Below are 20,343 nucleotides of genomic sequence, written 5' to 3' on the forward strand. Positions count from 1 at the left end.
CTTGGCGTCAGTTGGCCCACCCAGCCGTCGTTCAGAAGGTCGCGCCCCACTCCCGCCTTCCTCTCTTCCCTCCACCCTCCCCTTCAAGAACAAAACAAAACAAAACGGCGGTTGGGCCGCTGCGGCTGCCAACGACGGGCGGGAAGCGGAGGGGAGAGGAGCCGGGGAGCGAGGGAAGGAGGGACTGCAGGGAGGAGGAGGATGCGAAGGAGGAGGAGGGGAGCGGCCCAGCCGGAGCCATCTCCGCCAAGAACAAAATGGCGGCGCTGGCGGAGGGCCAACTGTGAGGCGGGGCCGCGGCCGGCCCCCTCCGCCCCCACCCTCGCGCCGGCCCGACCGGTCAGGGGGAGCCCGCTCGCTTCGCCCGGCCGCGGGCGGGGAGGGGAGGGGAGCGGCCCGGCCCACTATGCAAAGCGGCCGGCGCCACCGCCCCGTGGCAAAGGTAAAAGGGTCGGGTTCAGGCGCCGCCGCGGCGCCTCCATGTCCGCGCGCCAGGCCCGCCCCCTCCGCCGCCGGCCCGAGCCCGCCCCGGCCCTTTTTCAATTTTACCTCAGGATTTGGCGCCAAAGCGGCCTCGGAGCAGGTCCCGTGTCTGCGGCGGGCGGCCCCCGGCGCGGAGGGCAGGACGCGGGGAGGCCGGCTTCCCGGCGTCGGCGGATGGCGGGAGCCCGGGGCCGCGGGCTCGCGGGGCAGCGGGCGAGAGACGAGACGCCGAGGTGGGAGCGGGGCGGCGGGGGCGGGCCCGGGGGCGCCGCCGGGGTCGCGGGGAAGGGGGGGTTTGTTATTGTTTTTGTCAGCGAAAGGTCAGAGTTCGTGACCCCGGTGCCGCCGCCGCCGCCGCCCGCGCGCTGGTAGGAGGAGGGCGAATGTTCTTCTTCCTCTTCCCAGCGCCGGCCTCGCCGCGGCCGCGGGGGGCGGGCGAGCACGCGATTGGCTGAGGCGCGCGCGCGCACCGGAACGCGGCGGCCGCGCTGCTCCATCCGGCCCCACGGCTGTCCGGCCGGGCGGCGGTGGCGGAGGAAGACGCAGGCTCCGCGCTGTTCGCCGGAGCCTCGGCCCGTACCGCCGCCTGCACCGCCGCAGGGCCAGAATGGAGGGTGGAGGCCGCGGTCGTTGGGGTAAAGGGGTGGTTGGTCGTTTTAAAAAGCCGGGACCGCAGGGCTCCGTTATTCGGGGGCCAGTCCGCCCCTCCCGGGTTCCTCTGGCGGCTGGAGGCCAGGTGGGGGCTGTGTTCTCACCGTAAGGTCTTCCACCCGGCGTCCGCCCTGCCGAGGCCTCTGTTTGTGGACTGAGGAAGCGGTGACACAGCGGAGCGCCTGTAGATCGGAAGTGTATGGTTTCTTGGGTGGATATTGAATTCTTTGTGCCCTACTCGGTACAGAGAGTATTTAATTGGGGTTTGAAAGGTCCGAGGATACACCAGCTTCTGGGAGTATCAGATAGTGTTAAAAGCCTCCCAAATCTTGAACATATGATCCAAATCTTTCTTCCATGTGTCTCCTTTTGGAGATGTGAACTAGTAAACGATGATGCTTAAGTGTATCAAGAAACTCTGTGGAATTGCTTAAATATAAATATAATTGCTTCTCTTAATCCTATACATCTTGAGTTACTGGTTTTCATTAGATACTCAATACTGGATGTAAATCTGTGTGCATACTAAAGCCAAACAATACCAAAATGTCAGAGTTTGGAGCAGAGAAAGATTTATTGCAGGGCGTGCAAGGAGACAGGTTGGCTCAGGCCCAAGAAAAACCCCTGAACTCTGGGAGTTCCTGTTGTGGCCCACTGGGTTAAGAATCCAGCTAGTATCCATGAGGATGTGGGTTTCATCCCTGGCCTCGCTTAATGGGTTAAGGATTCAGCATTGCTGTGGCTGTGGTGTAGGCTGGCAGCTGCAACTCCGATTTGACCCCTAGCCTGGAACTTTCTTGTGCCTCAGGCCCTAATAAGAAAACAAAACACAACAAAAACCTGAACTTTTTTTTGGCAAAGCCTTTATAAAGGAAAGTTGAGGGAGGGGCATGGTTAGTCATTGGAAACTTCTTGGTGTCAGCTCCTTTGTGCTAACAGCTCTCCAAAAAGTGTCTTAGTTTGAAGCCACCTGAGCTCTGGGCAGCTCATTGTGGCAGGCTTTGTGGATCCCCACCCTCTTCTTTTGCCCATCCACTCCACCATCCTGAACCCTTCCAACCTATCCTTTCCCTTCTGTACTCTTCCAGTTGCAGGCCCAGACTGGGCCAAGCAGGGTAGCCCAGGCACCATCTCTGACCATGGCGTCCCTCTTCAAGAAGGAAACCATGGATGATGTAATAAAGGAACAGATCTAATATGGAGTCAGAATTTTGTTGTCTTACTATTACCCACTTTTCTTTGATACCCCTCAATCTTGGGGAGAGCATGTGTTGGGCAAGAAAGGGAATAAAAAGTTCCCCTTGTGGCTCATTGGGTTAAGAACCCAACACAGTGTCCCTGAGGATGCAAGTTCGATCCCTGGCCTCAGTGAATTAAGGATCCAGTGTTGCCACAAGCTTCAGCATAGGTCACAGACGCAGCTCAGATCTGGTGTTGCTATGGCTGTGGCATAGGCCTACAGCTGCAGCTCCAATTTGACCCTCTAGCTAGGAACTTGCATATTCCGCAGGTGAGGCCGTAAAAAGAAAAGAATAATATTTTCGATAGTTTAATCATAAACTCGACAAAGGAGCTTGGGTTTAGGGGGACTTGTTTGCAAACTCCAACCCCATTTTCATCCTTTCCTAAATCTTCAAGGTAATGAAGCAGTGACTGCTCTGGCTACTTCCTGCTGAAATGTGTGTAATCCTTCCTTGATTTGGGGAATTGACACCAAGTTGGAAATATTCCCAAGTTCCAAGTCCTGGATCAGAGTCTTGTATAATAAAGATCATTTCCTGAGGAATTGAGGAGAATAAGCCTGAAAACCAATCTGAAAGTGGCATTTTGGGGGAGACTTGTAGCAAGGTAGCCAGTTGTTTCTTTTTATCTAAGTAGGTTTTAACTTCTGATGTAGTACGTAGAACAAGAGTATTAGCCACTACACTTGTCTCCTTTTTCTGCTAACATCTGGTCTAAAACAGCTTTATTTCCTAAAAATTTAATAGTTACAAGAGGAGACCTGGAGGTTATAAGATTGCAGCTGCCACCTGTCAGCATACAGTGCTTTGAGAGAGGCTGGTGACATCCTGAGTATGACACAGCTCAGAAAAGTCAAGTCCTTAGCAATACAGGAATATGTATGAAATCACATCCACAATGGCCACCTATTTTTACCTTAGATATCTCAACTATAGCTTTTGACTTTCAAATGTATTCCCCTCCTCAGTGGCCAAGGCATATGTACAGTGCACATCCAGAAGGCTATAAAACAGGCTGCTCTAGTCAGTAAAGTTCAAGTTAAGTCATATATAAGCCAGAATGACTTCCCCATACCTCCAAATATGTGCATATTTTTCCATCGTTCCTTTTTTTTTTTTTTTTTGTCTTTTTGCCATTTCTTGGGCTGCTCCGGCCGCATATGGAGGTCCCCAGACCAGGGGTCAAATCGGAGCTGTAGCCACCGGACTACACTAGAACCACAGCAACGTGGGATCTGAGCCATGTCTGCAGCCTACACCACAGGTCATGGCAATGCCAGATCCTTAACCCACTGAGCAAGGCCAGGGATTGAACCCACAACCTCATGGTTCCTAGTCAGATTTGTTAACCACTGAGCCACGACGGGAACTCTCTTCATTCCCCTTTTGACTAAACCCTTCAACTAACCAAAACATGTCCCTTGATGGTGGGGTGACTTATGCTTGCCCCGGTCTAGACATGTCCCTCAGTGCTAGGCATCCTTTTTATTTGCCTAGTTAGTAGATAGTCACATTGGAGGAAAATTGATCAGATGTTGTGAACCAGCTCAGAGCTATGTTAATGCGAAACACTTTATAAGCCATCCTTTTTTTTTTTTGGTCTTTTTAAGACTGCACCCAAGGCACATGGAAGTTCCCAGACTAGGGGTCAAATCAGAGCTGTAGCTGCCAACCTATTCCACAGCCACAGCAACACGGGACCCAAGTTGCATCTGCAACCTACACCACAGCTTATGGCAATGCCAGATCCTTAACCCACTGAGTGAGGCCAGGGATTGAACCCTCATCTTCATGGATACTAGTCGGGTTCATCACTGCTGAGCCACAACAGGAACTCCTGCACCAGCCTACTTTTAATAACAAAATCTAGGAGTTCCAGATTTTGAATAATACATATATATAAACATATATATATTATTTGCTCACATTCACATGTCTCACTTTCAGCAAAACCAGGAAGAAAGAACAGGATTTGGACTTAGGTACCATGAACAGCCCCCAAAATAAAAACTAAAGCAAATGTGAAAGGCCCACTTTGATGTAATAACAGAAGCATTAGGGGCCATTGTTTTTTAGATTTTAGGAAGTACTGAGGTCACACAGTGTTGCAATAAAAATATGTTCTTTAATTTATGGATGCACTAGCTAAAAATCTAGTTTTGCTAAAAATACACCTTAGGGGAACTGTAAAATGAAACAGCTCTGATTATCCATACTTAATTAACTAAGGCCGGTGTTATCAAATATCAAGCAAATAAATGCAATGCAACACGGTCTCTCAGAGTCATAGTTCCCTAGCACCAAGAAGGGAGATTCCCAACCAATACCCTGTCAGTCCAAAAGGGGAGAACCCCACACAATGCCCCATTAGAGATGAAGCTGATTGAATGACCAAAGCTAGTTCAAAAGGGAAAATCACAACCAACACTTCCATAGGTGAAGCCCAAAGCAATAGTGAAGGATACCCTGGTGTCGTCACAACAAGCCCAGTTACTCACCAAAGATGTCTCTACTAGCCATTGTTAAGTACTGACACACACACAAACAACAAACATCCCACAAACAAAGTCACAAGCTGGCTTACCCCAAAACGATAAACACAAAAACACAAGCTACAATTGCACAGACAATCAGAAGAGATACAGTCTAAAATTCTACTTCTATTCCCAGAGGCCTCCAAAGAGACTGGCCCAGCTCTCAAAAGAGAACAGACCTGGAATGGCTCACTTCCCACAAGGGCAGCAGCCCAAATGAAGTGAAGAAAATTCCTAGCCTGTGCCAGTTAGAGCAACTTACCAAATGGGGACCTCAACTCAGGATGTTTCTTAGCTCCAAATAGCCTCATGCGTTGGGGCAGCTGGTGCCAGTCCGGGACAGTCCGTTTGAGATCCCTGGAGCGAAGTGAACTCTGGCAGCTCCTGGGACTCAGGGAAGGAGTTGCTTCTGGCTGAAGTCAACCTGATATAGCCACAGACTCCTGGCCGGCTCACCAGAATTGTTACCAGAAGCAAGTCCATGTATCTGACCCACAGTGAGACCAAATAAAACTGGAACATCAGAGTTTGGAGCAGAGAAAAGTTTATTGCAGTGCCATGCAAGGAGATGGGTGGCTCATGCCCAAGAAAAAACCCCAAACTCCCCAAAGGCTTTTAGCCAAGACATTTTAAAGTCAAAGTCAGGGAGGGGTATGGTTGGTTGGTGGCAAACTTCTTGATGCTGGTTGACTTCTTTGGTCAAGCAGCTCTCACATAGGTCAGGTCATGATGTTCCTGTAAGCCTCCAACAAAACAAATGTTATTCTCTGTTCTGCATCTTTTTATCTCTATATGAATGGACTCTTAAAGGTCAGCAACTTGGAACTAGGCTATCCTGTAGGTTTTGGGCTATAGGCAACATTCTTTTACAAAAGGTGCACAGTCAGCATGACCATGCTCACATAGCAAAGAACAAAGGTTAGGAGTTCTCCTGTGGAGCAGAGGGTTAAGGATCCAGCATAGACACTGCAGTGGTTTGAGGCACTGCTGTGGCGCAGTTTCAGTTGCTGGCCTAGGAACTTCCATGGGTCAAGGGCATGGCCAAAAAAAAAAAAAAAAAAAAAGCACAAAGATTAAAACAAAAAGAAACTGAAGTTCCTGCTGCATTGTACTGGGTTAAGGACCCAGTGTTGTCTCTGCTGGGTCTTGGGTAGCTGCTGAGGTGTGGGCTCAATCCCTGGCCCAGAAAAGAGGGTTAAGGATCCACCAGTGCCGCAGCTGTGGCATAGGGTCACAGCTGCGACTTGGATTTGATCCTTGACCCAGAATTTATATGCTGCAGGTGAGGCCCCCCCCAAAAGTAAGAAAGAACAGATATAATATGGAGTCCGATTTGTTCTTCCTATGGCAATATTTGTCTTTTTTAGGGTTGCACCTGCAGCATATGGAAGCTCCTGGGATAGGGGTCAAATCAGAGCTGCAGCTGCCGGTCTACACCATGGGCATAGCAATGCAGGGTCCAAGCTGCATCTTCGAACTACTCCACAGTTCAAGGCAACACCAGACCCTTAACCCACTGAGTGAAGCCAGGGATCGAAGCCACATCCTCACAGACTGCATGTCAGGCTACTTAACTTGCTGAGCCACCATGGGAGTTCCACTTCTTTTTTTCCTTATTATTTCTATTTGATGGAAATACTTTAAATAAATCCATTTTACTTCCTTGCAAGGAAGTGGGAAAAAGAGTTAAATTTATAATGTCATGGTAAACCACAGATCCTGAAGCTGGAAGGCATCTCCAGAGATAATACAGTCAAAGCTTTTTCTGCCAGAAGAGACAGGTAAGAACCAAAAAAGTCAAGTGATGTGCCTAAGGGAACACAGTATTTTGATGGTAAATCCTTATAAATAAACATGGAGTGCATTGTAATTGTGTCCTCTTTTTCAAAAATTAAGTTTTTAATGTTGTATGATACTTGAGATATAACTTTAAAATACACGTATCAATGAGTTTTGAGGATTTTTTTTTGCCAACACAGTTGTACTATATTTTGAAATGAATACTAAACATTAATGTTTCCATGATGGCTTTTAGTTTTCTTAATTTTCTCCGTTAAATACTCAGCAGTTCTGTGAACAAGGCACCATTATTTCATCATTTTACAGAGGTGCAGGAACTGAGGCCCAAATAGATTGAATAACTTTCCCAGTGCTAGAGGGTGCAGAAAGTAAAGCCATCGCCATGGTCTAGTCTTTTTTTTTTTTTTTTTGGTCTTTTTAGAGCCTCACGTGAGGCATACAGAAATTCCCAGGCTATGCCACAGCCACACACGATCAGAGCCTCCTCTTTATCTACACCACAGCTCACAGCAATGCTAGATCCTTAACCCACTGAGCTAGGCCAGGGATCGAACCCACATCCTCATGGATACTAGTTGGGTTTGTTATTGCTGAGCCAATGGGAACTCCCTAGTCCTTTTGACCTTAAGGTTTATGTTGTAAACCATACTCTGTCAGTTTCCTGTTTGTAACAGTATTCAGTAAATTTCCAGTTAGAGGTTAGTGATTTAATAGTAAAAGTAATAGCAAGTGTTCATAATCTTAATGGGCTTGAGCATTTTCCTTCCCCTGAAAACAGAAGCACATGTACATTTACACGGATTGCCAACAATATCAGCAGGTAACAGCTGAGATCAGCACTGCCACAGTGCCATCTTTTGCTCCTTTGTGTTTTCAATGGAAGTATTTTATTGAGAACTATAAGTGGTTTTGTAACACTTGGTGGATTTTATAATCACGAAAAAATACACATGCTGTGTTAATACTAGTTATACTTTCTTTTTTTGACTGTTAATACAAAGTATCCACATTGCATTAGCAGAGCTTTTTTTTTTTTCCCCTTCCATTTTTTGGCTGCCCAGGGCATATGGAGTTCCTAGCCAGGGATCAGGTGCCAGCCACAGTTGCGACCTAAGCCATAGCTGTGGCAACCCCCGTTCCTTAACCAACTGTGCTGGGCTGGGGATCAAACTTAAGTTCCAGTGCTCTCAATATGTCATCGATCCCATTGTGCCACAGTGGGAACTCCACATTAACAGTGCTTTTAACATTGTTTTATTAGCCTTTAAAGTGTTCTTGGAGTTTTCCTGTGGCGTAGCGGGTTAAAAATCTGGTGATGTCAATACAGTGGCTTGGGTTGCTGCTACGGCACAGGTTTGATCCCTGGCCTGGGAGTTTCCACATGCCACAGGCAAGGCCAAAAAATAAAAATAATGTGTTCATGATTGAAATTCCAAGCCCCCATTGGATCTAAAACTGTAAGCTTTGGGTATCCTGGCATCAGCACTTTTACTGAACATCACAGGTCATTCTGATGTATGCGACAGGCCCAGATCACTTGTCTAGTTCCAAAAATGTGTGGCAAAAAAAAAATTGTTTAAACTTTTAAAAGAATTAAAAAAAAAACAACAAAAAACTCCTTGACCATGCCTGAAGATTACCTAGACTGGGAAGACTTAATAATTACCTTCAAAAGTACTTATGTATATTCTTGTAGCAATTCTTCTATAATAGTTTATGCTTTATTATTATATATAGTAATCATTTTGTGAAACTTCTGTTTGTCATTTATATAATTATGACATGTTTATAAAATTTTAAAATCTCCTATAATTATTATTAGCCTTTTTTAAAGAATTTGGTGTGGTGTAGGTTGCAGACGCGGCTCGGATCCCGAGTTGCTGTGGCTCTGGCGTAGGCCGGTGGCTACAGCTCCGATTCGACCCCTAGCTTGGGAACCTCCATATGCCGAGGGAGCAGCCCAAAATAGCAAAAAAAAGACCAAAAAAAAAAAAAAAAAAAAGGAATTTGGAATCTGAATACCAGATTGCACATTCCTAACACACATTATCCTGTTTAATCTTCATAATAATTTTGTGAAGTACATGGTATTATCCTTTTTTTTTTTTTTAACAAGAGACGATTCAGAGGCCTTAAGAGGGAGCATAACTTCTCCAAAGTCACATGACTAGCAAGTGGTGGAACATTTATTAATAGTTATTTCGGAGTTCCCGTCATGGCTCAGCAGAAACAAATATGACTGGTATCCATGACGATACAGGTTCAATCCCTGGCCTTACTCAGTGGGTTAAGGATCTGGTGTTGCTGTGACCTGTGGTGTGGGCCAGTGGCTACAGCTCTGTTTCAACCCCAATATATTTTAATAGTTATTTCTTCTTCTTCTTCTTTTTTTTTTTGGCCTCACCCATGGCACGTGCAAATTCTTGGGGCAGGGATCATATAATACAGCATCGACCCAATCCACTGGAGTGACAATGCCAGATCCTTAACCCACTGTACTACAAGGGAACTCCTATTAATAGTTATTTCTGCTTATTTCTTCTCTTTTGTCTCTGGGAACTTTGAAAAGAAGAAAACCCTCTTCTACCTACCTGTTAAGCTCTGTCACAGTAGACGGCTGCTTGGTGAGGTCTCAATTTCTTTATCAGAGATTTGTGTTCTTTCCAGGAAAAGAAAAGAAACCCTGCAGTGGATTGGTGGTACAGAGGAACACAAGAACACTGCAGAGTGGATCCCCAACCCCTCCAGAATGGCTTTTCCTGAGGGTCATGACCATTTGGTTTCTGACCTGGGGCTTTCCATGCCTTAAAAAGTTGTTGGCTTAAGGATCTTGGAAACATGATGAAAATAAGATTATGTTCTCAGAAAAGTACACCTGCCCTTAGTCCTCTGTTTTAGAAATACACTCAAAAAAAAAAAAAAAAAAAAAAAAAGAATACACTCAGAAGGATGTCTTCTAAAATGTCACCTAGGGGGAGTTCCCATCATGGCTCAGCAGAAATGAAGGATCCATGAGGATGCAGGTTCAATCCCTGGCCTCTCTCAGTGGGTTAAGGATCTGGTGTTGCCGTGAGCTGTGGTGCAGGTTGCAGATGGGACTTGGATCCCTCACTGAGCTGGCTGTGGCTGTGGTGTAGGCTGGCAGCTATAGCTTAGATTCTACCCCTAGCCTGGAAACTTCCATGTACCTTGAGTGTGGCCCTATAAAAAGCAAAATAAAAATAAAAAAAAAATAAAATAAAATAAAGCAAAAATAAAATGTCATGTAAGGAATTCCCTGGTGGCTCAGCAGGTTAAGGATCTGGTGTCACTGCTGTGGCTCAGGTCCCTGCTGTGGCCCGGGTTCGATCCCTGGCCCAAAAACTTGTGTATGCTTCGGGTGTAGCCAAAAACAACAAAGTAAAATGAAAAATAAAATGTCACCTAATTGGGAACTCTTAATCCTAAGGCATCAGTACCACTTCAAGAGCTAACCCACTTGGACTGCCAGCATTGCCCTCACAAAGTCCAAAAGTTAAATAGTAGCATTCCTTCAGTTTCCTAAAGAAGAAATAATTTCCTGTTCACCACAAGCCAGGAAATGACCTCTAACCCAGAGGTTCCTTGGAAAAGCCTTTGCCTTCTGTGCTTTGCTTTGGATCTGACCCTTGCCTTGAGGAAAGATGGGACGCTGCCTGAGCCTTCTGGTCTGCAGGGGCCTCTGGGTATAGGGTCAGGTCTGAGGGTCTACACAACACCAATTCCCCTTCTATCTTCACTTTAGCCCTCCTCCACTGGTCCCTAGTTTTGGTCTTATCTCTGTCTCACTGCCATGGTTTTCTAGTCCTCCTAACCAGTCTAACTAGCTGCCCCCCACCTCCATCCATCCATTCATTCACCTCTCCATTCTCCTTCCCTTCCTGCCACTGCCTGAGTATTCTGAAACAGAGACACTCCTAGCTTTCTTTGATGGTTCTGCATTTCTTAGGGCTGCAGTGAAAACTCAGATGCCTGAGGTAGGGATGAGGGGTAGGTAGGAGTCTGACAGATAATCTAAAGGAGGTTAGTAAACTAACATAAACACAATTAGTATGTTAAAAGGTGGTAGTGACACCTGGAGAGCTCACTACCAACTTAAAGCGGTTGCCCCTCATCAGCACCCGGAATGTGGCCCAGAGATGACAAAGCTCAGATTTTTCAAGAGAAGCCAGGAATCCAGATCTGTAAATGTCAACTCTTGTAGCTTTAAAATGTTGGCAATTTGCAAATGGGTTTTGTTTTGTTTTGTTTTTGTCTTTTTAGGGCCACACCCGTGGCAAATGGAGGTTCCCAGGCTAGGGGTCCAATCGGAGCCACAGGAATGCCAGATCTGAGACGCATCTGCAACCTACACTACAGCTCACAGCAGCACTGGATCCTTAACCCACTGAGCAAGGGATGGACCCACGTCCTCATGGATACTAGTAGGGTTCGTTAACCACTGAGCCACGATGGGACCTCTGCAAATGGTTTTTAAACTATGCAGGCAGGATTTCCTGTTGTGGCTCAGCGGATTAAGAACCCAAACAGTATCTATGCGGAAGCCAGTTTGACCCCTGGCCTCGCTCAGTGGGTTAAGGATCTGCACTGCCGTGAGCTGTGGTGTAAGTTGCAGACGTGGCTCAGATCCCGTGTTGCAGCTCCAACTAGACCCCTAGCCTGGGAACTTCCACATGCTGTGGGTGCAGCCCTAAAAAGCAAAAATGAATAAATAAAATCTGCAGGCCAATCAGCACCTCTTACACATGGTTCCAGGCTTCAGAACCAGTTTGGTACCTTTGACTAAGGAGATAAAATCCGAACGCCTCAGCCAGGGCCACTGAAAAACCTTCCCAGGTCTTTGCAGCCACCTTCAGAGGACAGTGCCATTCTGTGGTAGTAATCCAGTAACAACACTGCTGAACTCAGCAAGAATTTTGATTCCTTCCACTGAGGATACATTTTCATCTGTCAAGGAGAGGGAACTTGGTAGGCCGGAAACAGGAGCCCCCATTTAGAAGTTGAATCGTGTGTGTGTGTGTGTGTCCCAGGCTCCCAGGCTCAGTTCTGTGGCACGCCCAGTGTCCTTATTCACATGGCACCCAGGCTTCAGTGTCCCGGACCCCTGGCATTCCCACGGGCTCACACCCACTGTCAGTCACTCACCCTCCCTCTTCCTGTTCCAACAGAGGAAAATTTCTAGCATGGAGAAACACAACTGGATCATGTTAACCATCCTTTCCAGCTAATGAATCCTAGAAAGAAATATGTGTTTCTTGAGGTTCCATGTGTCAAAGTGAAATTTGCTTTGCTCATAGATGTTTCGGGATAACTTAGGTAAATCAGCATTTCTGTTTGGAAAGTCAGTGTTTACCAGTCAACTGTGTAACAGAGTTTCAATCTGCAGAGTCAGTTTCCAGGATAACTGAAAAGTTATGATCTTTCAGTTGAGGAGGGTGGTGGTGGTGGCAGAGCAGAGCACACCCTGATGTCTCACCACAGCCCAGATGTGCTATTAAGTGACTGTAGACTTTGGACCCACCTCCGGAGTCTGTTTGGAGGTCAGTGGAGACAATGCCACTTCCCAGGGCAGTGAGAGTGGAAGGAAACATACAGAAGCTGCTGGACCTCCAAGCCCAAAACTCTTGACTGAAGCACTGAATTAAACACCTTAAACCATGTTTGAAATTTGGAATGTGTAATATTTAAAACATGCTATTTAGAAAATGTTTTATCTGTGGTGATTTTTTTCCCCCAAAGAACTGTTGAAAAACATTATGTTGTTGAATCCCCTCCCCACCTTTTTTTTTAGGGCTGAACCCTTGGCCTGGTAGGGATCAAATTGGAGCTGCCAGCCTACACCACAGCCACAGCAACTTGGGATCTGAGCCGCATCTGTGACCTACACTGCAGCTCATGACAATGCTGGATCCTTAACCCACTGAGCAGGGCCAGGGATCAAACTCACGTTCTCATGGATACTAGTTGGGTTCATTACTGCTGAGCCACAATGGGAATTCCTGTTGCACCCTTGATTAGAGGTTTTATCCCCATAGTTTTCCTGACTCAAGAGAGAAAAGGCTATAAAATTTTCACAAAGAAAGGTTAAGAGTGTCAAGGAACACATCTGGAAAAAGGGAAACTTTTTAAAAAAATGTGACTTAGAAGGTCCTTTTCTTCATCTCTGTTTCTCAGGAGAGGTTCTGTTTCTGAGCCTAGGTATTGAAGGATGGACTCAGAGGCTGAGGCAGTGATGTCATTATGTTGGTAAGAATAGATCTTTGCTGAGTAGGTGAGAGGTTGAGATTTAAGAGAAATTAGTCAAATCGTTATAGCGAAAACCAATGGCCGATCATTTCTCACCTCGACCCATAAAATCAGATTCAGAGTCACTGAGTGGTATTATAGCTGTATCTTTTAAAGAGCTAATTTTGTGCCTATAATAACTTCCATAATTATACACATTGGAATAGTCAAATCTCAGGCTTGGGGCCCAGCCAGCTAGTGGAGCCATCAGAGGTGATTTCTCCTGGATGCGTCCCCACTGCATGTGTATTGAGTCTAGAGGTGGCATCAAGGCTTGTCAGACCTGGGCTGCTGGGTTGGCAGGGCCACAGCTTTACACAAGGCAGCAATTCTTTTAAATCCTGTCCTCCTGCTCACATCTGTCACTTAAGAGCAGTTTTACAGAGCAGGTGGCTCACTGCCCACATTTTCTGCAAGACACACTTCTGGTACAGCTGCTGGGGAACAGCCCTGAGTCCACCTTTGGAGAGAATGTGAACTGCAGCCCAAAGGTGAGAGCCTAACTTTGAGGAGAACTTGAGGTCAGGACAGGTGGCACTCAACGGAGGAATTGTTCTAGAAACTAGAGGAATACTCACTGTTGAAAATGTGCATTAGGGGCTTCTGGCATAAAACAGCTCGGATCTAGTGTTGCTGTGGCTGTGGTGTAGGCCAGCAGCTACAGCTCTAGTTTGACTCCTAGCCTGGGAACTTCCACATGCTTCACATATGGCCCTACAAAGACAAACAAACAAACAAAAATAAACTTGTTTATGGTTCTTTCTTTCTCCTTCCTTCTTCTCTTCCTTCCTTCATTCCTTTTGCCTTTTTTTTTTTTTTTTTTTTCTTTTTACAGCCACACTTGCAGCACATGGAATTTCACTTTCTTCATCTCAGGATTTGACTATACACTGCAGAGAGACCCTGTAAATTGGCCACAAGCTGAGGTCGCTGCCCATGGGCTAAGATTTTACTCTTAAAACCTTCTCAGACTTTGCAAACTCCAGGTCCGCTACCTGCCTGTCCAGAGTCTCCTCAAGTATTTGTGGCTGCTTGGGCTCCACCCAGACCTCAAGAGGGGAACTGCAGAGGATAGATGGGGCGACAGGAGCTGGGGAGGGGGGGACTGATAACCATGCATGCGGGGGTGGGGTGTGTGTGTGGGGGGGTGGAGAACTGAGCTTGACTTTGGGGTGGCAGTCTCAGGCCATGGACGGGTCTGAACCTATGCAGCTGGCCCCAGGGCTAGTTCCCCCTCTGGAAAGAGCCCCCTCCTTTGGGGATATGACTTCCACCCTACCCCTAGGACACAGAGGGAACCTGGGTGGCAAGGGAATGATGGCTACCCTCACAAAATAAGACTTCCTGCCAACCCTTAAAGAACAAGTGTTGACCATAACCTTGGAGCTTGTCTTTTCACCACATGATGTAAATTCTTAAAGGGTTGGAGCATAGCAAGTAATCCACCAACTTTAAGGTTATTATTTACAAATCCATCTTAGAAATTCTAATCAATTCCATTATATGAGAAGAATGTGCTGAATCCCCAAAGTCACTTACTTTAAAAATCCTTCATATTTGAATGTTCATCCTAACATGTCAATTACTGAATAAACTAGGAACATTAAATTTTACTTTTTTCTTTTTAGCACCACACCAGTGGCATATTGAAGTTTCCAGACTAGGGGTTGAATTGGAGCTACAGCAGCAAGTTTAGGCCACAGGCACGGCAACGCCACATCTGCGATCTACACTGCAGCTTGCAGCAATGCCAGATCCTTAACCCACTGAGCAAGGCCAGGGCTTGAACCTGCATCCTCACAGTTACCAGTTGGGTTCTTAACCTGCTGAGCCACAGTGGGCACTCCCAATGTTAAATTTTTTTTAAAGCTTGTGTACTTTGGGTTTTAAACATCCAGATTCTCATCTTCAGGTAAGGTAAATTTATGCATGTGATTCCAGAAAAAAAGAACTGTATTCATTGTGGCAATTCCTATATTGGAATAACATTGGCTTATATGCAGGGATTGTTATGTTACATGATAACTTCTAAAGATTCTGCTTAAAGAAATGTAAATTTTAGGCTGACCTAACACTGTGTTTTTATGAGTTTGGAGGAAAAGGTCCTACTAATTGGTTCTCTGCAGTCAGAGATTTCTGTCAATTTTAGGAGGTAATTCACATGGCAAATGTCAGAAAATTGCTCACACACATTCAAGGGAGGCACCACAGCTGGAGGCGTTATGGGCTTAGGTTTGCCAATTGTGAGTATGTAACCCCAGGCAAGTGACCTAACATTTCTATCCCCCAGTTTCCTCATCTGCAAAATGTGGAAGAAGAAAAAAGAAAGAAGGAAGAAGGAAGAAGGAAGAAGAGGAAGAGGAAGAGGAAGAAGAAGAAGAACTTACCTCAACAGGTCCTTGGGAGAATTAAACCAAGGATCCGGGTTAAGGTGCTTAGAGCCCTTAGTGCCGAGATGCTTGCTATTGTTTGCTGCTAACACAAAGGTCTTCTAGGAGCCCGTGAGAGGTCAGTGCTATTTGGCTGCTGATTTAACAATTGTGTTGGGTTAGGGCCTTAAAATTTCAATACCATCAAACCAGCCTCCCCAAAGCCACTCACAGTAATCTTTAGCAAACATATATGACAGATGCCCGAATAAAAGCCATGTAAGTTCTTCTATCCATAGAACATCCTCCAAATCCACAGCAAGGTATAGCCCTTGCACTACATAAATCTAAACCAGTCTTCTTTCTAGAAGACGTGGTCCAGAGAGTGGACACTGTGGGTGATTCCACAGCGGCCATCCCACCCCAACCCTCAGCTGACTGGTCTGTGCCAGTCAGCCCTTTACAGGGACCAGCTCAGTAAATGAGGTCCTGGAGCCGTCTGGACGGCCTACTGGGTGCTTCTAAGAAAAAGCTACAAGAAGCCAGCTCTCCCTCCTTGGGGGCTGTGAACAGGCCAGCCAGTAGCCCCCACCCCTGGGGGACCATCACCCGTCAACCTCTTACGAACCAACCCTGGAATCCAGCTGATGTTGGATGCAGGTCAGAGAAACCCAAAGAGCTTGGAGCTTGGGGGATACTGTCTAACCCTGAACCTGCCCTGCTTTCCACCTCCTTGTTAAGGTGATTTTCTACTTGTCTAAACCTGAGTGAGGCTGATTTCCTTTTACTCACTGATGAAAACAGACAATGGAGTGTGGACACATTTGTCCTCTCAACTGACCATTAATACATGGAAGCACAGAAGCTTCCCTGGTCAGAGAAGCCGCACATCACAGGCTGAATCCATTAATGGAAGAATATTCCACCATGTTGCTGACTTTGCCCCAAAGCAGAAAGCAACTCGACACCAGCTTGCTCCTATCACTCCCAGCCCGGGTGGCCTCCATCGCCACTTAGGGCCTCAGTGTTCAGTGGGGCCGTTTACACCATCAATCAAATGAGAGGCTGGACTTGACAAAGAAGGGACTCTGACCTGCTTCCATGGCTGCAGCTGGGCCATCAGGGTCCTCCGCACTGGCGGTGGCAATGCCCGAACACCACCTGGGTGTCAGCCTCCCAAGGCCAAAGCTGCCCAGGCTGTGTCCAAGGGAGAATGAGTGTCCTGCAGTCTGTCAGCCTGAGCAGAAGGCGGCAGGGCATATTTCTGATACATAGAAGTTAGTATTAGGACCCAGGACTCAGTTGTATCCCTGGACACCCCCACGCTCCCGGTGCTTTGTGTTGGGATAACAGCCAGGGTTCTTTCTGCACTATGTTCCCTGAACTCTTTGGGAAGCTGGGATGGTCTCCATATGATAATGGAATGCACCGGGGCCACTGCACACTTTCCTTCCTAGAAACATGGCCTCCACAGGAGATGGGCAGTGGAGGGGCTGCCCTGTGCCCGGGGAGCAGGGGGCAGAGCAGGTTTTGTGGGGCCTTGGGCAGCGCTGCCATGGCAGCAAAGCTGGTCCCTTGTCCAGCCTCTGGGCCCAGTGGGAAGGAGCGCCCTTGGGTCAGGTGGGTGGCTTCATCTAAGCTCCCCAACCCTCAATGGACAGACAGGTGACATGAACAGGTAAGATGGGGCAGACCAAGAGAACAGCAGGGAGGAACGATGAGCTGAGTCAGCCAGTGGAAATCTCTGAAATGAGTCCACAAAGAACATGGGAAGGACAGGTGAAAACAAGGCCCAGATAACCCGGCAGGTTCTGCCCAGTTATACATGATCTTAGTGGCTACTTTCTCTTATAAAACTCACCCAGTATCTATAGCTCAGGTACTTTTATTAGGGTAACCATTCACTGAAAAATAAAAGCCCTATTACCTCCTCTTTACAGAGTATCGGAAATAGGATGTTATAGAGGAAAAGAGGCCTTCAAGTGACTTCCAGACACATAACTATCTGGAGCTCACAAACTGACAAAGGAAGCAGCTAGGGGGAACTCCTGCTGCTTGGGCCTGAAGTCCCGTCAAGCTTTTTATAGACTCAAAGGATCCAGAAAGTCCATTTCAATACGTCTGATGATGAAAACAACTCCAATGGCATTAAGTCCTCAAAAAAAAAGGTTTTTTTTTGTCTTTTTAGGGCTGTACCCGAAGCATATGGAGGTTCCCAAGTTATGGGTCAAATCGAAGCTGCTGCCAGCCTACACCACAGCCACAGCAATGTGGGATCTGAGCTGTGTCTTTGACCTACACCACAGCTCACGCCAATGCCAGATCCTTAACCCACTGAGTGAGGCCAGGGATCGAACCTGCGTCCTCATAGATGATAGTCAGATTCACTTCTACTAAGCCACGATGGGAACTCCCAAGTCCTCACAAATTAACAAGATGATCTGTCTAGTCACTTAGTTTGAATCATTAGTTAAATGTTTAATTACACATTTTCAAAGAAAGATAGCAAACTAGAAAAAAAAAATTCCCCTGAGAATATCCAAGGTAAATGAATCCTATAGATTATGCTCTTTACAAAAGGTTTGTTAGCAACTGCCTTTTTTTTTTTTTTTTTTTTTTGCCTCTTCCACAGCATGTGTAAATTCCTGGGCCAGGGATTGAACCTGTGCAACAGCAGCAATCCAAGCTGCTGCGCTGACAATGCCATATCCTTAACCTGCTGCGCCACAAGGAAACTCCAGCAAATGCCTTTTTTAGGGAAGAGGGCAGCAGAAAGATGGGGACAGGACATCAGAAAATGCTATGATTGTTTTTTATTTTGACAAGAGTAACAAGGAATCCCCCTACCACTCCGCTTCATGTAAAAACACGTCTGGCATCGTGAGCAGCAGTCCTCAGCGGAAGGTGACTGAGCCCCAGGAGCCCAGAAAGAATCTTCAGCCACTGCTTCTGTGCTCCCTTCCTGTGTTCAGAGCCACTGGCCATGACCACAGATTCACCTTCTGATTCTGTCTTGTTCTCTCTCTTTTTATCTCTTTCAAGGCTTCAGTAATACAGCAGAAGGATCACTGTGTTGAAAGCAAGGACAATCCTCATAAGCATAACCTTGGGGTGAACTCAGGAAGGCACACAATAAATTAAAGCAGACCCTGTCTCTTCGGAGGGTGTGCAGTGACCTCCAGGGTGGAGGCCAGATCTGTCAGCACAGGTGTGGTGCTGGGGCCGCTGTGGGGAGGGGGAGCCCCTCCTTTAGGCAGTCGTGTGGCCCACAGGCCGAGCCATCGGTAGGACCGAGTCCTCCCTTCTGCTCCTGCGCAGCCAGAAGGAGGATGGTCCCCATGGTGCTTGCTGGAGCCACAGCAGGGTTTGCACAAACCATCTGGATGGACGCCCCTCTTGAGCACTGGTGGCAATTAGTCCACAGGACGCCCTCTACTGTTGACCTCAGTAAATCACTTGGCAAACATAAAACTGGAGGTTCTTGCTCAGTAAAACAATAAAGTGCTTTTGATGAGAGTTGCTGTTAGTTACCGGTTGTTTCTCATTTCACCTGAGGCACTGGCGTCAGCAATATGAAAGGTGATCACGTTTACCAGGAGTAAAAACCATAAAAACTCGTTTCCACTAAAAAGCCTGCTTTTCTAAAATGTACTCTTCTATTGGTTTCCATGTCTTCACGTTACTAAATTTCAACTGGCTACTGGAAAAGGAAATAGTTTATGCCAGGGGTGGGGGTGGGGGATGGAAACACAAAGACAGAAAAGGTCCATAAATATCCCTAAAAGGTTCCACCTGTGAAGGTGTTAAGCAACGGGGTTACAGCAAAAAACGGCAGGCCCCGTGCTGAATCCAGATGTGTGTCTGGTCGAGCGGAGACACGGACTGGCTTCTGGAAGGGTCCACATATCAACCTAAGAGTGTACTTTGAGTCCACATGGTTGGTAACTGCTATAACACACTGGCATCTTCCATGGCCTCAATCCACCTGCAACACAGGAGAGAGGGGACACTTGGTGTCGAGGCCTGCCTGGAATTCTGGTCATGGAAACTGTCACCAGCTCACACTACTACCTGCCTGAAGTCAGTGACACTGGCCTTTTACTATTTGTCCCTCCAGAACTTAGCAAAAGGCCTGGACTACAGTGCAAAGGTTGCTGAATCAATGCATACCTGTAGGAATGATCCATAATACAGGTAGACCTTGTTCAATCGTGCTTTGCTTTACTATGCTTGGAAATACTGCCTTTTCTACAAAATAGTCTTGTGGAAACCCTGCAAGCAAGTTTACCAGCACCATTTTCTTCACAGTATTAGCTCACTTTCTGTCCGTGTATCACATTTTGGCAAGTCTCATAATATTTCAAACTTCTCTTGTTATTATGTTTGTTATGGTGATCTGTGATCAGTGATCTTTTTTTCTTGGCCATCCCACAGCATATGGAGTTCCCAGGCCAGGGATCAGATCCAAGCTGCAGCTGAGATCTACACCACAACTGCAGCAATGCCAGATCCTTTAACCCACAGTGTCCAGCTGGGAATCGAACCCATGTCCTGGAGCTCCAGAGACGCTGCTGATCCTGTTGTGCCACAGCGGGAACTCCTGTGATCAATGATTTCTGATGTTATTATTTCAAAAGACTACAACTTGCTGAAGGCTCAGCTGATGGTCAGCATATTTTAGGAATAAACTATTTTGAAATTAAGGTATGTGCATTGCTTTTTTAGACATAATGTGTCTGCACAGTTAACAGACTACAGTATAAATATAATATGCTCTGGGAAACCAAAGGTTCGTGACTCACTTTATTGCACCACTTGCTTCATATAAGAACTTGCAGTATGTCTGAGGAACCGAACTTGCAATATATCTGAGGTCTGCCTGTGGACTTATTTAATCTGCTGTTATACTGTGGCCCAAGGGGACCTGAAGGGACAGGTCAGTTGGAGAACAGAATCCAAAAG

At 46.6% G+C, this 20,343-nt stretch overlaps 3 protein-coding genes across 10 annotated transcripts in view; 1 reads left to right on the forward strand and 2 right to left on the reverse strand.

The window, feature by feature from the left end:
* The window catches only part of NR2C2 (nuclear receptor subfamily 2 group C member 2), a 112,877-nt gene extending 112,005 nt beyond the window's left edge, over positions 1-872 (reverse strand). For all 6 annotated transcript variants that reach the window (XR_014823858.1, XR_014823857.1, XM_084989531.1 and 3 more), the window contains exon 1: positions 550-872. The gene's annotated coding sequence lies outside the window, so the exon portion shown is untranslated. The remainder of the gene's footprint in view (positions 1-549) is intronic.
* LOC106505680 (uncharacterized) lies at positions 23-18,897 on the forward strand. 3 transcript variants are annotated; one of them, XR_014823859.1, is made up of 3 exons: positions 322-442; positions 15,303-15,520; positions 18,014-18,897. XR_014823859.1 is itself a non-coding variant. In XM_084989533.1 (2 exons), exons 1-2 carry the CDS (start codon positions 202-204, stop codon positions 13,969-13,971), a joined length of 639 nt encoding a protein of 212 aa, XP_084845659.1. In that variant the 5' UTR covers positions 23-201; the 3' UTR covers positions 13,972-14,102. The 3 variants fall into 3 exon arrangements, 1 of the variants encoding a protein (XP_084845659.1); XM_084989533.1 differs by lacking the exons at positions 15,303-15,520; positions 18,014-18,897 and adding an exon at positions 13,848-14,102 and having other exon boundaries at positions 23-716; XR_014823860.1 differs by lacking the exons at positions 15,303-15,520; positions 18,014-18,897 and adding an exon at positions 13,848-13,984.
* The window catches only part of FGD5 (FYVE, RhoGEF and PH domain containing 5), a 129,393-nt gene continuing 127,229 nt past the window's right edge, over positions 18,180-20,343 (reverse strand). Inside the window, exon 21 of the mRNA XM_005669809.4 lies at positions 18,180-19,366. Within this exon, the coding sequence (XP_005669866.3) occupies positions 19,330-19,366 (37 nt within the window). The 3' untranslated portion in view covers positions 18,180-19,329. The remainder of the gene's footprint in view (positions 19,367-20,343) is intronic.

This window comes from Sus scrofa, chromosome 13 (genome assembly GCF_054392235.1).
Source record: "Sus scrofa isolate SSC_HxYL_T2T_F1_AM1 chromosome 13, Sscrofa_HxYL_maternal_Yorkshire_Landrace_v2.0, whole genome shotgun sequence".
NCBI classification, from domain to species: Eukaryota; Metazoa; Chordata; class Mammalia; order Artiodactyla; family Suidae; genus Sus; species Sus scrofa.